This window comes from Vombatus ursinus, unplaced genomic scaffold (genome assembly GCF_900497805.2).
Source record: "Vombatus ursinus unplaced genomic scaffold, bare-nosed wombat genome assembly UNPS02014812.1, whole genome shotgun sequence".
Taxonomy (NCBI): Eukaryota; Metazoa; Chordata; class Mammalia; order Diprotodontia; family Vombatidae; genus Vombatus; species Vombatus ursinus.
Genome location: NW_020954590.1, coordinates 90,425,803 through 90,450,970, shown reverse-complemented (window position 1 = coordinate 90,450,970; position 25,168 = coordinate 90,425,803). Strand labels below are relative to the sequence as shown.

General features: G+C 34.9%; 1 protein-coding gene across 1 annotated transcript in view; it reads right to left on the bottom strand.

Annotated features, from left to right (window-relative positions):
• The window catches only part of LOC114054097 (phosphatidylinositol 3,4,5-trisphosphate-dependent Rac exchanger 2 protein), a 385,890-nt gene that overhangs the window by 47,711 nt on the left and 313,011 nt on the right, over positions 1 to 25,168 (bottom strand). The window contains exons 37-38 of the mRNA XM_027877211.1: positions 24,008 to 24,074; positions 23,554 to 23,744 (exon numbers count right to left, since the gene is read on the bottom strand). Of these exons, the coding sequence (XP_027733012.1) occupies positions 23,554 to 23,744; positions 24,008 to 24,074 (258 nt within the window). The remainder of the gene's footprint in view (positions 1 to 23,553; positions 23,745 to 24,007; positions 24,075 to 25,168) is intronic.

Sequence of the window (25,168 nt, the reverse complement as noted above, 5' to 3'; positions counted from 1 at the left end):
AAGCAAAAAGGCATGTCATGGTAAGTAGAAGAGTAATATGTGAAGCTCAGAGACAACATTGTACAGAGAAAAGCATACTGATGTTAATAGTGACCCTAGGTTTAAATCCTTCCCTTGATGTTAAATATTTGTGTGACCTTAGATAAATCACTTAACTTCCTTGTGCCTCACTTTCCTCATCTGTAAAACAAGGGGGTTTGACTAGATGGTTTCCCTAGTCCTTTCCAGCTTTAGATTTATAACTAAAGATCTTAATAATTTTCTCTTGCTCATACAACTAGTAAATTTCAAAGGTGGGATTTGAACTTCAAAGCACCAGGAGATAGCCCATGTGTCATGCTAATTAATGCCCTTTTCCTCTTTGTTAGTCAAGCTAATATATTTTAGTTCTTTTGTTAGTCATTGCCTCAAATCAAGAATTCCACCCGTACACAGACACACATCAACCATCTTCACTTAGCTGAATTCACTCAGACCAATCCATTACTTAGGTTGGGATAAGTAAATTCTTTTCAACTCCCATTAGACCCTTGGCATTTAGCAAAAGCACTGAGCAAGCTACTTTTAATTCATGTCAGAACTAATTTTAACAAATGAATCATTCATGAAAATAATATATTGAAATGTTTGGGGGTATCCTAATATTTTACTTCATTTTACTTCATTACTTCATTTACTTCAAAAATGTACGATTCATATGGATATTCTCTCTACCAAAACAGAACATAACACCTCTACAACTTAGTAAGTATATTTTGAGAGTGACTGTGGCCTCTCCTAGCCAAACTGGTTCTGGGACAACAAAATACAACCTGGGACTGAGCCTGTTCTTTCCTATTTGTGGGATTTTGAGGCACTTGTGCCTCAAAACAGGGTGGGGAACTTGCAGCCTCAAGGCCACATGTGGCCCTACAGGTCCTCAAGTGTGGCCCTTTGACTGAATCCAAACTTCGAAGAACAAATCCCTTTAATTAAAGGATCTGTTCTGGAAAACTTGGACTTAGTCAAAAGGCCCAAGGACCTAGAAGGCCATATGTGGTCTCTAGGCCACAGGTTCCCCACCCCTGTTCTAGAACTTAAAGGTCCTGCTATACCACAATGCACCCTAGCATTTAGCAGAGCATTTTTTGCTTATATGTCATAATTTCACTAATGTGATATTTTTGTTTGCATTGTAGAACTTAATTTAAACAAAGGAAGATTATATCCTATTCCTGGTAAATCTGTAAGAGAGGACTTCTAAACCAAGCAGGGAAAAATAAAATGATTCAAGGTTATGTTATTATACTTTTCTTTAAACTCATGATATAAACTCACTAGAGTTTAAGTTTAATTTAACATTTTAATTTTTTTTACAAATATTCTATTTTAGCTACATATTTAGGCACCATTATAATTTAATTCATTTAAATGCTCTTGTGAGGCATATTTCTTGCATTTCAACTAAACTGTAATAGATTACACTATCTTCAAACTAACAATCATAATGTAAGCCATGTAAATGATTGGCTATTTTAATATGACCACATATGAACTAATTGCATTTCAGATCAACAGAGATCTACTGATATACTTAACACTCATTTATATTGTATCAAACAACATACTCAGTCTCCTAAAGGCAGTATTATATAGGAAGTTGGTCACTTGTATAGAGACGTTAACTTCTTTGGGACACAAAGGTCATATGCTATAATTAACTATCAAGGATTAAAGCCATATGGGTTTTTTGGCTTTGAGCTCCCTCTAGTTAGGGTTGATTTATTTCCTGTTTGTGAGTTTTTGACAACAGTGTCTGTTTTAGAATGGTACCTAATCACCAAGTTATTATCCATTCCAAAAATCCCATATATTTTGTTGCCTGAGAAATAGGATGGTTCCATTTATACTCTAGTAATACATTAAACTACATGAAAAAAATCTAGGGTAGCTCTCTGAAATGCTAGCTGAAAAATTAAGGGGTTTTTTTTGAAATTACAAATTGTCAAAGAACTTCTAAAATCTATGTATATTATTAATTTCATAAATTGAAAGTATGATTAAAAATAGCAGTATCAGTTCACAGTAAAAAAAGAAACATAAATATATTTTTCTCATTCCTTTATAAATGCTTCAGTACACTGGAAAGAGTTTTAGATTTGGTATCACAAATATGCTCCCAGTGATGCTATATGTTTCATGAATCTTCTGAGACTCAAAGTTATTGTTGATCTAAGTGGTAATGGGGAGATTCAAGGTGGGAGCAAACAGAATGTAGTATACTTCCTATGATTACATATTTTCAAGAAGCAGTATTGTTTTAATATGAAAATGTATCCTCAAAATAGAATTCACATAATTGAGAAAAAACAGAAGGTCTAGCTTTCTAGTGTTACCGTTACTAAAGAGTAAGGACTCCAAAAGTGAACAATAGGGGAATATAAGGGAAAAGGCTGAAATTAGCAAAGATCTCAGGAGGGAAGAAAATTCAGTAAAGACCTTGAGCACAAACAGAAAAAACAACAGAAAATGTATTAGAAACAGAAGATAATATGATTAACCCAACCTACTACTAGCTACAGGACAGACCTTATGTTTATTTAGTATGACTAGGCCTGCTGATCTGTCAAGCCTCATTCATCCTTAGCAGTGCCTTCATAATAAATGGAAGGCATGACATACTCCTAGTAAATATACGGAATTTACAAAAACTAACATGTATATCATTACTCCACAGGTACTGAGAAAAGACATATGGAGCAATCCCTTCAGCACAATTGGATGCATGTTCTATAAAGGCTTTATTGGAAGATATGAACAAAAACATTCAATCTGAGAAAGCATGGATAGGTTGCAATCTGTATCAATGGGAGATGGAAGGAATAACCACATTAATCCATTGAAATAGTGAAGCATTCATATGTTCCTTAATTGTCCCATCCTTTATAAACATTGACTGTAGGTTTAGTTATTAAAAACAACAACAAACAGAAGAATTCCTGGGAGGATATGGTATTAAAAACAGCTAAGAAAGCTATTGTTTGAATGTTCTCCTTTCACGTGGATTGTGTATTCATGCATGTATATGTAATACACACCTACATATATTTGAGCTTATTTTATACTAGGTAGTTAGGATTTTTTTTTTATCACGACATTTCCTCTCCCCATTCCATGGCAGAGTCAACTGCTTTCCCTCCACTAAAGGCTAACCATATTGTTCTTGCCCAAAATACTACGTCAAAAAGTTATTAGGAATTGCCTCTGCAGTGCTTCCTTGTGATATTTTTACTATGTCGAAGTTACCTTACAGCATGTGAATTTAGGATGGGAAATAATTACTGCCTGTCAGAACTTCAAGAGAATTGCAAAGGTGAAAGACTGGGGTAGATCATCAATTGCAATTTCTATCTACAAAATATTTCATTTGAAAATAGGGGTTTTGTGGCAACTGGCAGACACCACCACCAGGTTTGTGTAACTCATTCCCTCTTCATAATGTCTTATGGACTTTTAAGTCAAGGAAAGATGTATGAGTTCAAAAAATATATGTGATTGGAAAAAATATACAGATTACAAATACATTTCTATAATTTTTATATAAAATATTATTGTTCTTATAAAAGTCACATCTCTTACAGTAATCAAATCTGCTTTAGCTTTTGCTTACTTCTAAATATTGAATATATGGCGCTGAAAAGTCTCTTTGCTACTTCAATTAAATGCCTGATTAAAGATTATAACCGCTTATTTGTTGTAGGGTTATATTTTCTCTAACCCATTCAATTATCTTGAATTTAAGTAGAACTTTTAGAGCAGATAAAATTACATATTGGCCAATCCCTAGATATATTCTATTGCTTTACACAGGACAGACCCCATGTTCAATTAGTATGGATAGGTCTGCTGCTCACACATTGATCTTTCATGCTTCATTCATCCTTAGCAATGCTTTCAAAATAAATAAAGGGCATGATATACTTCTAGAAAATATATGCAGTTTATAAAAAACTAACACGTACATCATTGTTTCATAAGCACAGAGAAAGCATGCTTCATTAAGTGAAAAGTCACAAAGAAGTAAGAATCCATTCTTTCATGTACACACACACATATAGATATATCTATATATGTTTTAATAAGTCATAAATTCTCACTTAATGTAAAAAATATTCTTTATTTTAGCCAGAAATAAAGTCAAGAATCACAAAGCAGAGCATCTAGTCCAACCTGTACCTGAGGAAGCACAGTACAGCAAATAATACAGCAAATAGAGATAATTTAGTCTTTGCACAAAGACTTCCAGTAAGGTGGAATCCACTACCTCCCAAGGCAAATGTATTATCCCAATGAATAATATCATGAACCTTATTTCAACACTCCTGTCCCAAGTAATTTCTGAACTATAGTAAAATAGCAATTGTACCACAAAGATGAGTCATCATTCAGTGTAAAATATAAATTAGAAGAGTACATTGTACTATTTATACTGGATAATTAAATACATAATGAAAAAAATTACTGAAGCTACCAATTATTTGACAGCTAGTAAAATATTTTATAGAAACTGCAGAATGAAGATTTACATATCTGAATTAGGGCTGAGTGATGTTTATTCTCTCAGCTGAAAAGGAAGGGGTTAACTAGAAATTGGAAAGAAAATAACGAGAAGGCAGGCAGTAAATAGCATTGTGGAAAACAACTCAGAACTAAGAAGTGATGGACAACAGCTGGAGCTAAATGGGAGAATGCGTAAGCTGAGCCAAATGGAATACTTCACTTACTCCATATATCCTAAGGCAAAAAAGCAATCATGTCTAAGGGTTACATTTTCAGTGCAGTGCAGGGAATTAACCATGAAAGTCCCATTACAGATAATGAGACCTAAAATTTCCACTTTCTATACCTCCTAAAAATTCTAAACTCCAATCCTTAAACCTAAACTTAAAAACCTATTGTCATGTACACACATTTTATGCTACCTATTCCTTCCTTTTAAAAATACATTAAGATTTTGTTTAGGTCTTTGCTATAGCTTCACATTTGAGGTTAATGTATAGGTTTTCACTAAGTTTCCAGACAAGCATAATTGGGTCTTTAGGAAAGGATCTATTTACTACACTGTATTAAATAGGTTCAAAACCTCAGTTAGGCACAAGTCATGCTTTTAACTTAAGCAACCTGGTTTGAAAATAACCCCACCTCCCACCCCCATCTCCACCTTTTAGATTTTACATTGGACAATCATTTTTCCTGTTGTCTCTGACTCAGCTGAGTATACTCTCTGAGGTAACTTTGTGTATTGTCTTAACTTCTTAAACTGAAACCCACTGTGATAGATGTCAACCATTTGCTCCACAGAACTTTCAACCAGCTCTTATAACCTTATTATGAAGTCAATGATTCTTGTCCTCCTCCACTGTTTTAGACTTTGGAACACACCAACTTTCTTTCATTCCCTCTCTGATTTTCAATTCCAAGGTGCCAAAGCTGTCTGTGATATATGTGCGTTTGGGTGTGTGTGTGTGTCTATATGTGTATAGAGCTTCAAAGTTTGCAAAGCTTTACATGTTATTTCTATAAACATGTATATATCTGTATACATACACATTTTGCATACATGCATATAGACCTGTGTATGTACATGTGCATATGTATGTATGTGTGTATATATGTACATACATACATATGTATTCCTCATCCCATTTTTTAATCTCTCTGAACCACCCCCTTCCCTTTTTTGTTTTCTATCCTTCCTCTTTCTCTCTGTCTCTCTCTCTGTTTCACTCCCTCCCCACACACACAGGCACACACACACACCACGCCACACCACACCACATACACTATTTGTTTTCTCTAATATGGCTCCCAGATTTCAGACTGGGAAGAAGAGTCCAAATGATTAATATGGGAATGAAACACAAAATAAAAGAACAACTAGCTGCCCCAAATAAACTCAATCAAGTCACAAAATCTGGACACATGATGCTCCCAAGTACCATAGAAACATAAATACTGAACTGCTTTCAGTGATCTTTCAGTAAGTGGCAAATGGAAGAAGGGATTCATGACTAGAGACTGGCAAATGTCCTGATTTTCAAAAAGAAGAAAATGTAGTTATTTCAAACTATAGGCCAGTGGGCTTGATTTCAAAACCTGGCAAAATTTTAGAACATATTGAAAGCACTTAGAAAAGAAGGTGATAATTACCAAGAGTCAGTCATAGAAGTCTAAACTTACTACCTTTTTTTTTTTACTGTTAGTAAAAGAAAATTTGGTTCCAAAATTTAATTACATGAACTAAATAATTTTTAAATTTTAGTCCCCAACTAGTTAAATTGAGTGAAATTTCCTGAATTCCATTTTGCTTGTTATATAGAAAACACATTTTTACAGAATTAACCAGACCTAACCTCATCAAAAAACAAACAACAACAACAAAAGAAAACAAAATTAAGCTTTGTTCAGTTGCTCTTAATGTAGAAACTATACAGTTGGCTAATTAGGTCTATATACATTTTGGTAATAGCACACTTATTTTATTAACATGGTATCAATATTAAATATACCACACTACAATATCAATATCTATGTATCATCTAATTATTTCCATTGAAAAGTTCGTTGAATCTCTATGTATGTGTAGCCATAGTCTTTTACTCTATTTAAGGCTACAGTTAAATAATTAATTTTGGGTATCGTAAGTAGACATTATTGCATATTTTACAAAATTGTATAATAAACTTAGGCTTGATTACAGGGCTCAATTTTGTAAGTTCATGAAAATACATAATCACAATTCTATAATATTGGTTGTAAAGAACCTCCTTAATAAAAATTCAAGTTACTAATAAAATAGATCATACATAAATTCAACTTTTTATTATAAGAATCTCTTATGATAGATCATATTAGAATAATGTAGAATAATTCAATCAACCAATCAACAAACATTTGTTAAATATCTACTATGTTCTGTGTTCTCATCACTGTGATAGGAAGCTGGGGATACAGACAAAAAAATAGAACTGCCCTTGCTTTTGAGGAACTTACATACCATTGGGGGAAGACAACAGGTACATATATAAGTATATAGGGAATTAAAACATTGTAATAAAACACAAGATAGCTAGTCATGAAAGCATTCATGTAGAAGTTGGTGCTTCAATACTTCTTTAGAATTGTGGTCTAATCAATATGTTCATTCTCTCCTTTGGCTCAGATAGAAACTGAACCATTTCTTTCTCATCTGTGCAATTTTTTTATGGTCTTCCATAGTTCTTCTATAGAAGATAACCCAAGATTCTGGACTTTATTTATTTTTCATATTAGTGGAGAACTTAGGTCCATTCTTTACTCTTCCCTTATGACTTTTTCCTCTTTCTACTTACACTTTTCATTTATAATATCTCTTTTGGCAATCCTTATGAGAATTATGCAATTGACTACTTGCCCCTACCTTGCCTTTGAAGATATGCTTGCCTCTTTTCTTTTTCAGAGATTGTTAATCTCCATTGAATGAATTTTCCTGGATTGTAATAGAGATATTTTGGATAATATAACACAGCCAATTTAAGTGAACTCATTTTGGTTTCCCTTGTATAATTTAATGGCATTGATGTTTTGAGTTTTGAGGTACTCAAATAGTTATTCATTAATTTGTCAAAAATAGACCTTAGACTTCCAGGCTTTTCCTTACATTATAGACTTCCAAAATGGTCACATACTTGGTCTCGTTGCAGAACTTTTAAAATTCTATGATCTCTCTTTCCCCTTTTGAAAATAGGGGATTTTCAAATGTACCCAGAGATCACATGATTCTACTCCCACATTTTTTAGATATTTTCTTCTTTCCTCCTTTGCTAATATTTGTGGACTAAGAGAATGGGTCTGGTATTTCTCAGCGCCCTACCAGATGGAATACAACATCTCACATCATATACACCAATCTGGAAAAATTTTAACATTAAGGCTTTGTTCAAATGAAAAATAAATTTCCTATTTTAATCAATAAGCTCTGAATTCTCCATATTGTTTCCTTAGAAAGAATGATTATTATGAATTTGTGTATGTTTTTTTTTTGCCCATGGAAAAATGCTTATTAGCCACTCTTACAGCAAATGCAGAATATTAGAACAGTCTCCACACCTATCTGTCTTATCACTTCCTATCACTTTCCCAAATCTGCTCTTCACACTAGTAACCGAATAAGTTTTCTTATATGAATGCAACTCCAGTACCAAAGCCCATTGTTATAAGACTCTCTCCACACTGGAGATCAATGCCTTTCACATAAAAAGACCAGGAAGTCTCCATCAGGATGGCTTTTTCCTGAAGTCTTTTCCTTCAACAATGTGAAGTGTGGTTGCATTGTTCATCTTCTCTCTTCTCTTGAAGCTCCTGAAGCAACTGGACAACCCAAAGACTCTTAAGAGACTCAAAGAGCTTGAAGACTTGAAGAGATCAAACCTTTCTTCTTTTCCTTTCTTATAAACACCTCACTCCTCACATTGGCACAGAACATTAATATCCACCAATAAGGAGGGTCCCATACCAAGGGGATTTGGGACGGGTTATACATACATATGCTCATGACAGTGCTCTGTTCAGAAATCTTTTGTGTCTCCCAAGTAAAATGCAAGCTCCTTAGCCTTGCATTCAAAGCCCTCTCTCTAATCTGAAGGCACTCTACCATTCTATTCTTGACTCTTATTACTACCTTCTAACTATTTAACACTCCAGTTAAACTGGTTTATTCTCCTTCTACCCAATAAACTGGTTTATTCTAAAGTATCTTCCAATCTCATACCACCATTTACACTTTTTATTTAGAATATCCTTTGCCCTCCTCTTTACCTATTTAATTCATGCCCATTCCTTAAAGACTAGTTCAAATGTCATTGCCTCCTTGAAATCTTCCCTTACACTCAAGTTGGTAACAACCTTTACCCTTGGACATAGAATGGAACTTTGCTTTGGAGCTATTACATGCATGTAATATTGTACATTATATTTATTTGTGTTTGTGTGTCACTTCCTTTCTAGAATTTAAGCTTTATGGAGGTGTTGTGTCTTAGCTAAACTTTTGTCCCCTCTAACCCCTGAGACAGTCCTTTACACATAGGGGGTACTTGATAAATTCTGAATCAAAGCATAAGGGCAAGTGTGGTCACCAAGTTTCATCATATTTGAATTCATTCTTTCAGTCTCTTACAAAGGTTAAGAAATCTTGCTAGGTCTCTCTTTCTATAAGAGTTTCCCTTTTCCTAGAATAATGGCTTCCCAAAGATTATTCTTTTGTTTTGGAAGATTATGGTCAATGGGAAAAGTAATTTACTTCCCACCATTTAGCTGTAGGATTCTTTATGTAATGTGGTTCAATCCCAGAACAAATGTCACTTCCTCCTTGAAGCCTTCCCTTAACACCCCAGGTGGTAATTAATTCAGATGATTTAGCCTTTGGTGTTCCTACTAATATGATTTCTGTAGCTTTCAAATCATGTCCAAAACATAAGAAAGAATGGGTACACTCTAAAGGCTAATTTGCTTTTTGAAGTCATTTGTTTTTTCTCTGAACAAAACCCAGAATCAAGCCTTAAATATTGGAAATCCCCAGAGAAAAATTTGCATAATATTTAAATGTCTCTCCAAGGTACAGTAAATAAAATGTGCTATCTCATCTCCTTCACTTCATTTAAACTACTCATTTGTGTTACCTTGAATGTTCTACTTTTACAACAATTTGCATTATTTAAACCCTATTTGTCTATTTGTCCTTTAGTGTCACAGGAATGATATATTAATATTTACTAAGTAGCAGAGTTTTCCAAAGATCCAAATAGCAATTTGTTTTAAAAGTTAACGATGGTGTCTACGTGATGATTTAAAAAAAACAAACAAACCTCAATTACTTAATTGAAATGAGAGAAGTGACAATGTGAGAGGGTAGGGAAGGAATAAGCATTTATATAGTGCCTACTATGTGCCAGACATTTTGCTAAGTGCTTTACAATTGTTATCCCATTTGATCTTCACAAAGACCCTCGAAAGCAGGTGCTATTATTATCCCCATTGTATAGATGAGGAAACTAAATGAGACAGAGGTTAAGTGACTTACCCAGGGTCATACAGCTTCTAAATGTTTAAGGTTGGATTTGAACTCAGGTCTTTCTGACTCCAGGACCAGTGCTTTAGCCACTATACAATCTAGCTACCGTGTGTGTGTGTGTGTGTGTGTGTGTGTGTGTGTGTGAGTTTGAATCAAGAATTACTCCACAAATCAGCTCTAATTGTTAAATTTCCTGTCCTTTGTTTCCATTCCCCTGTCAAATTAGCTTATAAGTATGTTGTTGGTATTACACTTTATGTAGTTCAGCTAAATGGGCTTTTGTGGATTAGTATGGAAGCATAACAATCCTTTATAAAATTGTTTTTATGGGAATATGAATTGATTTCCAAACAACTCAGTTTAAAATGAAACTTATTGGAACACAACCTATACCCATAATATTGGCTGCCTGCGCTTATTTTTTTGTGCTTCCTGACTACCTGTACATATGTATTTACATATCATTACAGATAAAAACTTTGAATTTTTAGAATGAATAGACTGAATAATATAATAGTTTGTACAGTAATCCCAATGCAGCAGTGGAAAGATCACTAGACTGGAGGGCAGAAGACTTGGACTAAAAAATCAGATTTGCTACATACCTTCTTTACAGCTTTAGATAAATAACTTCACTGCTCTGTGTCTCAGTTTCCCAACTGTTAAATGAGAGTGTTTGACTATATGATTTCTATGGTCTCTTATAAGTTTTGGCATTCTATTTTATGAGATTGGTTCTGTGAGGCAAACTATATAAATGACAACTTCCTCAAGGACAATTGGTGCTATGTAGAATTCACTGAAATACAATATGTGCTTGAGCATTAGCTGACAGATTATATTATTTCAAGGGGATGAAGGACCCTGGGAAGCCCATTACTATGAAAGGAAAGAAACATCTAAAAAATTCTACCACCCAAATGTTAGTTTGTTTGGTTAGCCAATTATCAGTGACATAGCATACAGAGCCTAGTTTCATGTGCCCATACACCTACTTAGAAAACTATGCATAGATCTATGGACTTTATATGTACACACATCTGAGGAAACTTTGAGCTTGAGACTAGAAAGTTGAACAGATTTCCCATCAAGGGTAAATTCAATTGTCATCAAGAAGCTATAAAGAGAATATTCATTCATGTACAGATTTTTTGACCTGACACGAGAGTTTTTGATAGCAAATAACACCAATGCTTAATGTCAAATACAATGGAAATCACAAAAGTTCATTTCTGGTTTTGGAAGAAATATCTGACCAAAGTCTATTCAAAGTTTAATCAAACCATCAAATCCTTCAAAAGAAGGGATAACTACAAGTTTCTGCTCCATATCAGAAAAGCTGGTATAATTTAAGGTAATAACCTTAGGCATATGTAGGATATATTTTATAAAGATTTCAAAGCACTCCCAGAATTATCATACCACTTGTCCTTGTAGATTTTATTGTAAAATCAAATTATACTCAATTACAGTCTAATAATTCCTTGACACAATAAATTAAAAACCTATAATGCGAAAAAGAATGAGGATGGGGACAACGTCCCTTGGCCTCATTCTCTATCTTTAGTAAATATCATGTTTCTTTTCATACAGAAGTCTCATTATAATATTATTTTAGAATTCAAGTCATAAGTAAAACCATGCAATTCAGCAATAAATAGCCCTCCCAAAGTCTGGGTTATGAGGTCATTCTATGGTACAGGCTCTCCAACATTCCTGGCAAAGTCATCCACTGTATCACTGGCCATTGATAGTCATCTTGACTATTCCATTCCATTATGAGCTATCCAGAGATCTTTCCCCCCCTATGTTATAGTATGCTTCCCTTTGGAAAGAGTATTCCTCCTACCCCCAACAACTCAGTTAAATTAATAAAATAAGAAATTTAAAGCAGGAAGGTACCATGGTAGTCATCTAATCCAACATTTCATGGATGAAAACACTGAGGACCAGAGAAGATAGATCACTTGGCAAGATCACATAGCTTGTAAGTTGCAGAATTGGGATTTCAACATTGGTCCTCTGATTCCAACTCCATTGGTTTTTCATTGTACCAGTGCTTTGGTTCAAAAATATGTCTAGATACATCAGAAGTTAGAAGCACATGACTGGAGTATTTGCCAGGGTGGACTTGAATAAGTCATTTACTATGCTTTACTATGCACTGGGCATTATGCTAGGCTCTGAAGATACACAGACACACAGTGAGATACTTCCTATCCTCATAGAACTTAACTTTAATAATGAAGTCTTAGTAAAAACAGGTGCTAAGACTATCACATTTAGATAGATGTGTGTATATGTGTGCATATATGTATATGTGTGTATATATATGTGTATAGATATACACACGTGTACATATTTTATATATACATACATATATAACATACATACATATATAACATACATACATGTTACAACGAATGGAGCATCTAAAAAACATTCTGCTATAACTTCCTGGAATAAATACCAGTCAGTATTCCTTGATTTATCCTGAATCATTTATGTTTCATTTGCCCTTTTTGAAAACTTCAATTTCTGAATAATTTTCTCTAGAGATATAACTTTTATTTTAATTTTACTTGTTCCTACTGGCTGGGGAACAGCAACAAATAAAGTAGAAGGGGGTGTCCTTGGTTTTGGATGAAGAAAGATAATGCTTTCAGCCCTAATATTTTTGGAGCATCCTTATTTTTACTGCGTAATGAAAAACAGTTGGCTGATAGGCAGACACAGGAGTAATGAATAAAAAATCAAACACTACATTGAATGGAAAGTTGCTGCAGTGTACAAAACAATAAAGGGATTTAGAAATCCCTTTAGTACTCTTCCTAATTTCTTCTATCAGGGAAAAAAATTTCTTTTCCACCTACCCAGATCTCCTTCATCCCCAAGTCAGCAACTTTATAGAAAGTCACAATGCAGAATCAAATAGGCTATTTACTTACATAAAAGTAAATTAATTTGATGACATACAAAGCATTTACATGTAACTTGGGCAAAATGCAACTGTGAATATGAGTACTATGTATGAGGATGTCTATTTCTCTTGATAGTTTGTCAAGAGGTTGCCCATCCCCAGAGGATCTATTTTTTGTCTGATGGACGAGGGGAAAAATGGAAAATGAAAATGAGGGAAGAAATAGACGAATAAACAAAAGCTAAACTATCCATTAGTAGTAACCAATATAAGTTAGATACTCTTTTCTTTCCTATCATTCATTGATAGTAGAGATAGGGGACACTAAGAAACACTAATAAACCTAGTCTGGAGTCAGCTTACAGATTTCAAACTACAAAGGACATAAAATATCAGGTTGAAATCTCTACTTTTTTCCAGATGAGGAAACTGAGGTCCAGGGAAGTGAAGTGACTTCCTAAGCACCTACAAGTAATAAGCAGCATACTCAAGAATTTGAATTGAGGTCCTCAGACTCTTAAATCCAGTGTTATTTAGTCATTTCAGGTGTGTTTGACTCTTTGTAAGTCTTGGGGCTTCCTTGGCCAAGATACTGGAGTGGTTTGCCATTTCCTTCTCCAGCTCATTTTATAAGTGAGGAAACTGAGGCAAACAGGGTTAAGTGACTTGCCAGAGTCACACTGCTAGTAAGTGTCTGAGGCCAGATTTGAACTCGAAATCCAATACTCTCCATTAAGACAAAGTGCCTCTCAAATGGAAGAATGTGTGGCTTCTTCCATATCTGACTACCTAGAGCCACCTCTTCCATTTCTTCCTTATTCCCACAAATAGGCACATACACAGCACTTATGCTTTTACCCTCAAACCCCTGTTATCTGTTGTGCAGAAATGCATATTCACTGTCAAAGGAAGAATTATATTGGTCAAAATTGAAACTGCCCCAGAAGGCCACTTCTGAAATATGAGACCTTTGAGGTAATTTAGTACACAGAAACTTGGACTTAGAATGAGAAAGGCCTGAGTTGAAAACTTGCCTAAAACACTTACTAGCTCTGTGACTTTGGCCAAGTAACAGCCTCTCTCAATCTCAATTTCCTCCTCTGTAAAATGTAGATAACATCAGGGTTAGTTATTGTGAGATCAGAGATGACATTAAATGTATAACATGTTTTGTAAGCCTTAAATCACAATATAAATGTTATTATTGTTGTTATTCATATAATGAAAATAAATTATGCAAAAAAATGACCATGCCAAAAATAACACTACCCCAATTTGGAAAAAACTCATTTTTTGAAAGTAAATAGTTGTTTTTTATTTTTTTTTTGGTTGTTTTGTTTTGTTTTGTTTTTTACCACATAAATACAAAACAAAAAACAAAAAAACCCATACTGGGCCTCTAGTACACCAACACTGTATTTATCTTTGTGTACTGTGATAAGTTAAAGGGCATCCAGTAAATTGAGAATAGTAAACAAACTTAGAAAGTTGGGCTTTTTTTGAATGAGATGGATGCAGATGACTTATTTTCATTTGCCCTGTTCCCACTCTCTCACTCTATTCTCTCACTCCATTCTTATGGCACCCTTTCAGTCCATTGCACATCTTGGACCCCACCACTCTATTTGATCCACTATTTGTACCTGTCCACTTTTTACCTTCTTTCTGCATGTGACATTGAACCCCAGGAAGCTACCCTTGCAGCTGCCAAAAACAGCAATAGGGTTATTTATTTACATGTGGCTAATGAACCTTTATCAGAGAGAGAAAATGTAAAGACTTTAGGCAGGGGGTGCCTGTTAATCTCTTCTCACAATTCATCGATACAGCCTAAAGGATGGGGTTGAAGTAAAGGAGGGAGAGTTGGCAGGCTATACAGTGAGATCTCTATAATTATATCACACAAGCCTGTATTCCCCAGCATTCTTTTCTAGGCATAGAACACTGGAAGTAAAATCAAGAGGCTGGTACAATTCCAGAAGGGCAAACTCTGGGAAGATAGGCACATTTGTTGTTTGTACTTTGTTTTTGAAGAGAACCAAGGAAATCTAGATATTGGGATAAAATAGTAGATGATGGGTGATATCTTAACTTGTGCATGAACTGGAGGTAAGTGAGGTAGAGTTATACAAAACAGTCAGCCTCATTCTTTCTTTCAGACTCACTGAGGTCCAGTGGCAGGACAAAAGTCAAGATGACTGTCAATGGCCTGTTATACAGTGGATAACCTCGCCATCTTCAGTGTCTGACAAAGCTCTAAGTGCTCCACAGCTGCTTCAGCCACCTTCATGGTTGTTTGAACAAACTGTTCTCCTCTGCCAGTTCCACTGGCGGAAGTCTTCATATGCTTGGGGTAGACACCCACCTAACTCACTGACTGGTTTGAGGCCTGTCGGTTACATTCAACCTGATTTAGCCCACCTACCAAGATAATTTTACCAGCCTGTGGACACTGCACATACTATAGCTTCATGGAGCCACAGAGGAGATTGGGTGATAGGTGGATACCAAAGGTCCATGAGCAGCCTTGAAAAGGGCTCAGCAAGCCCTCATATCAGAGGTGCTAGTCCTCCCTGAATAACCCATGCACTAATGCACTACTGGTGGAACTGGGAAATCAGTGTAGCTATTTTTAAAGCAATATAGAATAATGCAAATAAAGTAATTAAAATATCTATACCTTTTGTCCCAGAGATTTTACTACTAGGTGTATACAACCAGAAGGACTGATAAGAAAAAAATCTATCAAAGAAAAAAGTCTCCAATATTATAAAACCTGAAAAAAATAGGAAAGGAAGGGGTCCTACTTAATTACTGCTTTGTTACAACTATAATCTTGATACTTAAACTAGAGAGTCAAAATAGAGAATGAAAACTATAGCCCAATATCCCAAATGAATACGATACAAAGAGTTTAAATAAAATGCTAACAAGAGGTTACAGCAACATATCAAAAAGATCATATTAAAAAACATAATTGATCATATTAATTAGAACAACAAAACTTAAATATCTTAATAAATGCAAAAATAAGCCTTTGATAAAATGAAACAGGATGTAAAATAAATCCACTTGTATCATTAGTGTTTCTGTAAATTATCAGTAGTCCTTGCAAGAACAAAGAAAAAAAAAGGAATTCCATAAAAAAAAAACCCTCCAGAATATATTAAATACTTTGGAATCTACCTACCAAGAACTGTAAGAACACATCTACAAATATTCTTTAAGGAAATGTAGATAGACTTAAATAATTATAAAGATATTAATTGTTTGCAAGTAGGCCAAGCAAAGATAGCAAAATGATTAGAGTACTTAAATTGATTTGCTTATTCTATGCCATAATAATCAAACTACCAAATGGTTACTTAATAGAAATAGAAAAAAATAACAATAAATTCAATTTGAAGAATAAAAAGTTGAGGATCTCAAGAGAAATAATGAAAAAACAGGGGGAGGAATGAGACTTAGCAGCATTAGGTCTCAAGCCATACTAAAAAAGATACCATTAAAACGTATTTTCAGTCCTTTCTGACTCAGTGACCCCCATTTGGTATTTTCTTGGCAAAGATAGTAGAGTGGTTTTAATTAGTGAGACAAGTTATGGAGAGAACAGAGAGAACACATGAGCCTAGAAGTATAGTATTTGATAAGCACAGAGACCCCAGCTACTGCGTAAGGATGCAGTGCTCAACAAAAACTCCTGTGAAAACTGGACAGCAGGATGGCAGAAATTAGATTTAGACCAACATCTGCCACCAGATACCAAGATAAGCTTCAAATAGATGAATGAATTAGATATGGAAAAGGAAGAAATTTCCTTCCAATCTATTAATATGAAAATAATTCATGATGAAAAAATGGATAGAGAGGATTGTTCCTACAAACATTTTCTGTTCCCTTTTCCTGTTTTCATTAACGATACTTTGAGAAATGTATAGGCCAGGGATGGGGAATCTGCAGCCTCGAGGCCACATGTGGCTCTCTAGGTCCTCAAGTGTGGCTCTTTGACTGAGGACCTAAAAGGTCACATGCCACCTCGAGGCTGCAGGTTCCCCATCATAGTGTAGACCAATCTCATAAGAGCTTCATAGACAGATGATTTCTGATGTTTTCTCTTTTGACTTTTTTTTAAATGAAACCACTATTTGTGATCTTGTATCAAGAATGATAGACTTGGAGTCACAAAATACTAGGGTTCAAATCCCAGCTTTGCCATTTTCTAGCAATGCATCCTTGTACAAATCATCTCGATCTCTTAATTTCAGTTTCTTCCTCTGTAACTAAAGATAATACACTTGCAGTATTCCCCTCTCTTGTACTCTTTCCCGTAAACTCACCCTTCCTTTAAACTTCACCTTGGTGTCATCTTCAATTTCTCACTCTTATTTAGCCCACATATCAAATTACTGACAAATCTTGTTTGCTTCTCCATAACATCTCTTATATACACCCTTTTCTTTCCACTCACAAATTGATTGCCCTAATAGGGGCCCTTGTCTAGATTATTTCAATAGTCTCCTATTTAGTCCTCTGTCTTCAGGTCTTTCACTTATAGAACCTATCCTGCACATAGCACTTGTGATTTTCTGAAAAAGTAGATCTCACCATGTCAATAAACTCTGCTGTCTCACTTTTGCCTAGGGAATTAAACAACAATAACAGTCGACCTCCTTTGGTATTTAAAAATCCCTCAAAACCTGGCCTCTTTCTTCATCTCTAGTGTCTTAACATTTTAATCCTCTCCACATATTCTGTGATGCAGACATATTGAACTACTTGCTGTTCCTTACCATTAGCTCTCTGGGCACCTTTGCTCTGGCTCTCCTCCAGCCTAGAATCATCTCCCCTCCTCACCTCTGATTCTTAGGATCCCTGGTTTCTTCAAGACTTAGCTTAGGTCATTCTGATCAATATTTGGCCACTGGACCCAGATGGCTCTGGAGGAGAAAGTGAGGCTGGTGACTTTGCACAGCCCTCCCTCACTCAAATCAAAGTCAATTGCAAGTCATGTCATCATCTCCCTGATGTCATGGTCTTCTTCAACAACAAAGGACAAACCACAAGCACAGTTTAGGTTCCACCTACTGCAGAAGGCCTTTCTGATCCCCTCAACAGCTAGTGCTTTCCAACATGAAATGATGTCAAATGAAGTAAGCAGGGCCAGGAAAAGATTACCTTGTGTCTAGTTTGTACACATCATATATTTTCATATATGTTGCTTCATATGGTAGAATTTTTGAGTTCAAAGATAGCTAAATTTTTGTTTCTGTACCACCTGCACAAGGCCTGAAACACAGCATTTTGCATGTGTTGTTTGTTTGGATGCTCTTAGAATAACTTTCTTTAGCAAAATGTCATAATGCTGTCAGCTGGCTAATCTTATCCTTGTTGTTATTGTTGTTTTCTGAAGCAATATTTTATATCATCTTTCATCCTCCTCTACCAGAGTTTCAAGCACATTAACTTGTACTCTCAACTCCTTGTGCCCTTGACTACAATGTTGTTCCACTTGCAAAAATATTAAATGTTTATTGACTGAGGTGGTGTGTGGTCTGATAGAAATGATGACAGTCAGTGTCTTTACATTCTACACTCCTCTGCAATTAAGGAATTAAGTACTTGGCACACAATAAATGCTTCTTGAATTGAACTGAAATTATAATGAATAAGATTGTTGATAAGAGAAATGGACAAAAAGGAAGTTTTTCAGGGAGCTTTAATATATGCAAAGGACTACCTCAGGAAATAAAATTTAATAAAACACAGAACGAGGCAACATATTATGGGTAGCTTTTCAATAATTCATTCTGAAGTCTACTCCTACTAATTTTAAATCCAGCATGTGTAGCTGTAACATTTTTTAGGATGTCAGTAGAAACTAGAAATCTGTGAATTATTAGATTCTTTTAAAACAAAAAGTAAGTGCTGTAATTCTGTAGGTTTTTTTAATCTTTTTTTTTGCTTTTTTTTTTTTTTTTTTTTTTTGGTGAGGCAAACAGGGTTAAATGACTTGCCCAGGGTCACATAGCTAGTAAGTTTCAAGTGTCTTGAGGCCGGATTTGAGTCTGGAGCTCTATCTATTGTACCACCTTGCTGCCCCTGTAGTTTTTTTTTTAAATGCTTTGGATCATCACAGATTTCCTGATTTCCTACAATATGTTAAAAAAAGTCCATCCAAACCAAGGATTCTTTAATAGTTAGTTAGCCAGAATCATGTCATTTTCTCAGCTAATATGGATTAGAGATTATTTTCTATGTTTAGTTGAAATGATCACAGAACAAAATCTTAGAAATATTCCAATTATTAGAGTGAACCTCCATTGTGAAGATTTAATAGCAAATAGGTGTTGATAGTAAAGATTACAGATGCCAATGTTTTATTTTCTTTCTAATTTCTGACTTACATTTGTTAAAGGATTCTTCAGGGAATACACTTGAGATTTCTGGCATCAGCACATGTTTTACAAATCTGGAGGCATAAATACAGCACTCACTATAAATCAAAGTTCATATTTTCTAAATCCCCACATGGAAAATAGAAATGAAATTGTATTACTTTCAAGTGGTTTTAACTTGAAGAAAGGACAATTTAACTTGGATGTCAGAAAGACAGGTCATAATATTCCAGGAGTCAAAATAATTAGTCATATACCTGATACACTCAGAGGAGAATTCAGTGACTATGCAATCATTGCGTGATAGATATCTGTTCTTTTTACAAAGAACATTCTAAAATTGCCGCATGCCTAAGGGAATAATCTGGATAAACTGCTTGTGATTCCTAGGATTAAACATAAAATTCAAGTGGAGTTAACTAATAGGGAGAATAAGTGAATAGGAATAGCCCAAATTGAACTGAATGGTGAAGAAAGCAATAGGATGAATGAATGAAGGAGTATTTATTAAGTATTTACCATGAGCAGAGCACTACGCTAAGCACTGGGGATAAAATTGGAAAAAAACAAAACTTTTCCTGCTTTCAAGGAGTGTACAATCTAATGGGGGGTGTGGAAAAAACTTGTAAAAGATTTCAGCTTCTAGTCAGATAGAAAGGTTCTCAAGATGGAGAAAAGCAAATGTTGACACATCATCTTTAAATGTTATTTCCTCTAATAAAATCCTATCAGTTTCTGATACTGAGCCATTTGACTATGCCATGGACTTTGGTGTAGGCAACTTTCTTTTCAGGTCTTCAGTAGCTGTGGCTTCAATACTTTTATTTGTCCCATCACATCTTCATGGGGTGGACTAATTGTGGTAGGCTAGATTAGAAATAGGACAAGGTTCCAGGATGGGGTAAGGACAATTATAGACATTCTTGAGGTTCTTGGACTTATCTATCTTTCAACACCAGTTGTTCAATGATTGGCACTGGTAGCAGAACGGTGGGACCTTTTCCATTGTGATTTCTCTTCTCAATGATGTCTGAGAGGCCTCAGATGGAAGCAGGACCAGTCATCTATTCTAGATGATACTGCTAACTCTCCCAATCAGTCTGAGGGGAAGTTGTGGTCAAGAGGACCACATTGGTGGTTTGACTTATCTGGCTTAAGCTACCTCTTCTCTCCCATTCAGGTCACTTGCTACTTAAGTAAGAATGAAAGATTTAGAATTGAAAAGAACCTTGAAGTCATGTAGTTCAGCATCCCTTCCTTTTAAAAGACAATGAAACCAAGGTCCAGAAAGATTAGTGATTTTCCTTTATGCTCACATCATATGAGGTTCCATTGAAGGAAATGGGTATGAAAAACATCAATACAACAAAGATCAGGGTTCATGATAACTGCTTTCAACTCTTTGAAGGATTCCCATTTGGAAGAAGGACTACAATTACTCTGTTTAATTCCAGGTGACACAAATGAAAGCAATGCCTGGAAGTTGCAAAGAAGCAAATTTGGGTTTTATTTTGGAGGGGGAAAATAGAGAGGGGAAAAAAATCTGCCTAACAATTAGAATGATCCAACAGTGGAATGGGCTTCCTCAGCAGGTGGCAGATCTCCCTCCCACTTCCCATCTACACCGAAGAACTTTAAGCAAAGGCTGGATAATTCCGTGTCAGGTTGTGTGTAAAGGGCTTTCTTATTCAGGTATGGGATGGAGTAGATGATTTCTGAAGCACCTTCCAACTTGGATATTCTAATCTTGTGATTTTAAGATGCTGCTACATTGGGACCCAGAGAAATGTAAAAATAAATAAATAAATAAAACCTAGAGAAAGACCACCAACACATTATTGGATCCTCTAGAGAGGATTTCCAGTGGAATATGGATAAGAAAAGTACAGTAAGAAAGGCATTGATGAGTTGCAGTCTGAACCAATGAAGAGACTCACTGAAGCAATTAAATAATAGATCTGTTGATGTAATGAAGTCATAAGTAGTAATTTGTTTGGGGGAAGTTCACTCAGAGGTACAATGCCCTTCTAAGAAAAGACTACTTCAAAAGTCTACAGTATATTCTGCCAATTAGTTATTTTATATTGTCAATTGAACCCTAATAATTCCTTTACAATAGAAGTATAAAAGTAAAATATGAAATGAATACAATGATAATTAAAATAGCAGCAAAATAAGACCACGTATTTTAAATCTACCTCAAGTCAAGTTAACAAACATTTATTAAGTATCTACTATGTGTCAGATGCAGTTGCAAGGTTACAAAGATAGGGATGCTAGGGATACAAAGAAAGTCCAAAAAAACAAACCAAAACAAAAAACCCAAAATTCAAAAGGTAAAAATACTACTTTAACAGAACAAACACATTTTATAAGGTGAATTATACTGGATCAGAAAAAAGCAGGAAATTCTATAATAATATATACCCTAGTCCTATTTCTACAGGCTTAAAAAAAGGGCTGCATCTGATGACAGAAGACTGCTATTTCAAATCAGGGACCCATTAATCTCTGACCCATTCTTCAGTCATGAGATAGCAAAGAAGAGGGTGAAGTTATAAATTATTTACTTCATCACCAGATAATGGACTCTGGACAGGTAAACAGGGATTTCCAACTAACTGTTTTTTTGTTTTGTTTTGCTTTTAAAAATTATTTATTTAATATCTTTATTTCTACGTGAATGACACATTTCCTCTAGTAAAATCCTTTGTAACCAGTAAGTATATTCAAGCAAAACAAACATATTGGCTACCCCTGAAAATGCAAGCTTTATTCTGTATCCCTAGTCTACCATTTCTCCGTCAAAAAAATAAGAGACATTTTTGACTATCAGTAAGTTTTCTGAAGTCATTACTGAGTAATGAATTGAGTTATTAATTTGTCTCTCAATAGTGTTCTCCCTTACATTAGTGTGATCATTATATAAAATGTTCTATTCATTCTGCTTATTTTCTTTTGCATTAGTTCATGTGCTTTTTCAAATTTATCTTATTTATATTTGTTATTTCTTAGGACTCAATAATCTTCCATTACATTCATAGATTCAGGACTACCCCCACCTTGACTGAGGACATCTAGTTCAACTCACTCATTTTATGGATAAAGGAACTAAGACCCAAGGAAGTTAACTGACTTGCCTAAGTCAAACCAGAAGTAAGAGGAAGAATGATGTTTTGAACCAATGCCCTCTGATTCCAGTGTTCTTTAATTGATAAGTACCAGTTAGTTCCTTGCTATTAAAAAGTGCTGCTATGAATGTTTTTGTAAATGTGGAGCACTTCCCACTGTCTTTGATATCCCTACTGTACATGACTACTAATGAAATCTCTGGGTCAAGAGGCATATGTAGTTTAGTAACTTTTAGTATAATTTCAACTAGCTTTATAGAATAGCTGGACCAATTCATAGTTAAACCAACAATATATCAACATGTACATTTTCCTATAGTCCCTCCAACATTTGATAAAGTGACAAAAGACCAACAAGTAATCAATTTCTATAACAAACTTCACTTCTTCCCTCCTAGTCATTTATATTTTTGGACACTCGCCTTTTCCGCCCCCACCGTCCTTCTCTAAAGCGTGCCTGTCAAAAGACAAAATCATTAAGCAAAGATTTCCCTAAAAAGATCTCTCTTCCATTCCTCAATAGGAATTCTGCCTTTGATAGAGAACACAATTGTACATGTGGTATAAACAGAAGAGAAAAAACAAAAAAACAACTCCTTATATTCATACCTGCTGGGTTGCAGGGGATTTAAATGCACTTTACTTGTTCTGAACACTTACTACTAATCATCTCTAATGATAATAATATAGAACTTCTTGACAAAACTGAGACTTTATTAACAAAATACAGCATTGATATAAACCTGAATTGTTGTTTACAGCATGAATTGTAATTGTATTTATTTGTATGAATAAGCAGCAGTAGAAAATGTATATATTAAGCTCAGTGATCATTGCTCATAAATTATTTTGTTTTAATTACCAAATCTCAAAACTTTTTTCTAAAAGAATGTTCAGCATACTGGTTCCAGAATGTGGTTAGATAACACCACCTTTTCAAGTAAACAAATGAAAGTAGGATACAATATGCAAAACCTCACATTTCCTCCTGAAACAAGAAAGATGGATAAGGACACCTACCTGTGCACTCCACTATTGCACATGATGACGTGGCATGCTCCTAGCCTGTTGCAGAGTTCTGAAGAAACTGACAGCAATCCAACTCCTGAGGCACTGCATGCTGTGTAAGCACAGGCCGCTGTTCGTTTGGATCTAATGAATGAGATTACCAGGCGATAAAGTTCATCCAAAGCATTCAGAGGTCTCATGAGCTGCAGGAGAAAACAGACATAAAGAAAGGCAAATATGTTTCATCAAGAGACATTTTGCTACTACGGTGTCTTTCTGTGTTTACTAAATGGGCTAGAAAGAAATGTGCTATTCTACTCTTCTGAGATGACAGACTGGATAATTCAAATACTATCATTGAATAAATCAAAATTATCCCACTGTCTTAAGACAAAATTAAACAGGTTAGAAACATGGTGTATTTAGCTGACAAAGAAATATTAACCTAAAATTTATCTCCTTTTACCTTATCTATATAAGCAGCTTTTGATGTGGAGTTAGGAGGTGAATTTGACTTGTCCAGGTAGAAAGCCCTAAAAGAATCCAAAAGAGGAAAAGAAGTTATTGTTTAGGAAATGTTAGGCAATCTTTAAAAAAAAAAAAAGATTACATATACTTTTTTACTCTTCTTGTTTACTTTGTGTTTAAAGAAACTGGGAATAAACAGGTGCTATGGTAAATAGAATGGGAGAGTAATAAATATTGTTTCTTTAAAAGTAACTATTAAATTTTCAAATTCCCAAGATAACATGTATCCATGTAGCCATGGGGAAAATCCCCCCACCCCATGTTACCTTATTACACAATGGGTATGCCTGGAGATAACCTTGTATCCAAGAGCTCAGTACTTGCTACTCAGATTTTCCCAGGGTCTAAGTTACCTATTAGTCAGAAATAATAATGGAAGATTCACTTGTCCTTTTAGTTAGAAAAATAATATTCAGTAAGTTCTTTACTAATTCAAACCATGGTCAAAGCCAGCCTAACATGCAAGCTATACACTTGGATCTTGGAAGATGACAAATTCAGCATATGGCACAGTGCTGCCCTCCTGAGACCATGAAGGGCCATCCAGGACAAGGCACAGGAACCTCTCTGGAATAAAATTACCTAAACTTACAGGAAGCATCTTGAGTACAAATCAACTTCTGAATGCTCCCTGAATTTTAACACACTAATCAGTAGTAGATTCCCTTGTCTTAGACTGACTCAAAACTCATCAAAGTCCTTATTTCCATCTCTTGGATAATGGTGTCCATAAAACCTCTGGTAACTGAGTCAGACCTTAGTATGTCATCTTGCTTCCAAATGTGGCCTGATTGTCACCATTTACCCTCTGGTAAGTTTATCCTTCCGCCTTGTGGGTTTTTCCTTAATTGCTAGTAATCCTGCCTTAGTTGGCACATGACAATAGATTAATTTTTTGAATATTTTAATCCTTTCAATTTTAGAGATGTGGCTTTTTTACATCTATAAGACAGCTATTTTTCATGTTAAAGAGGTATATGATAATTTGAAATTTTGATATCGGTAAACACACTTTGAATTTCCAAAATAAGATGCTCTGAAGTAGAAACTCAATTAATATTTACTGATGTATCTACAGAACAAAAAGGCAAAAACCCTA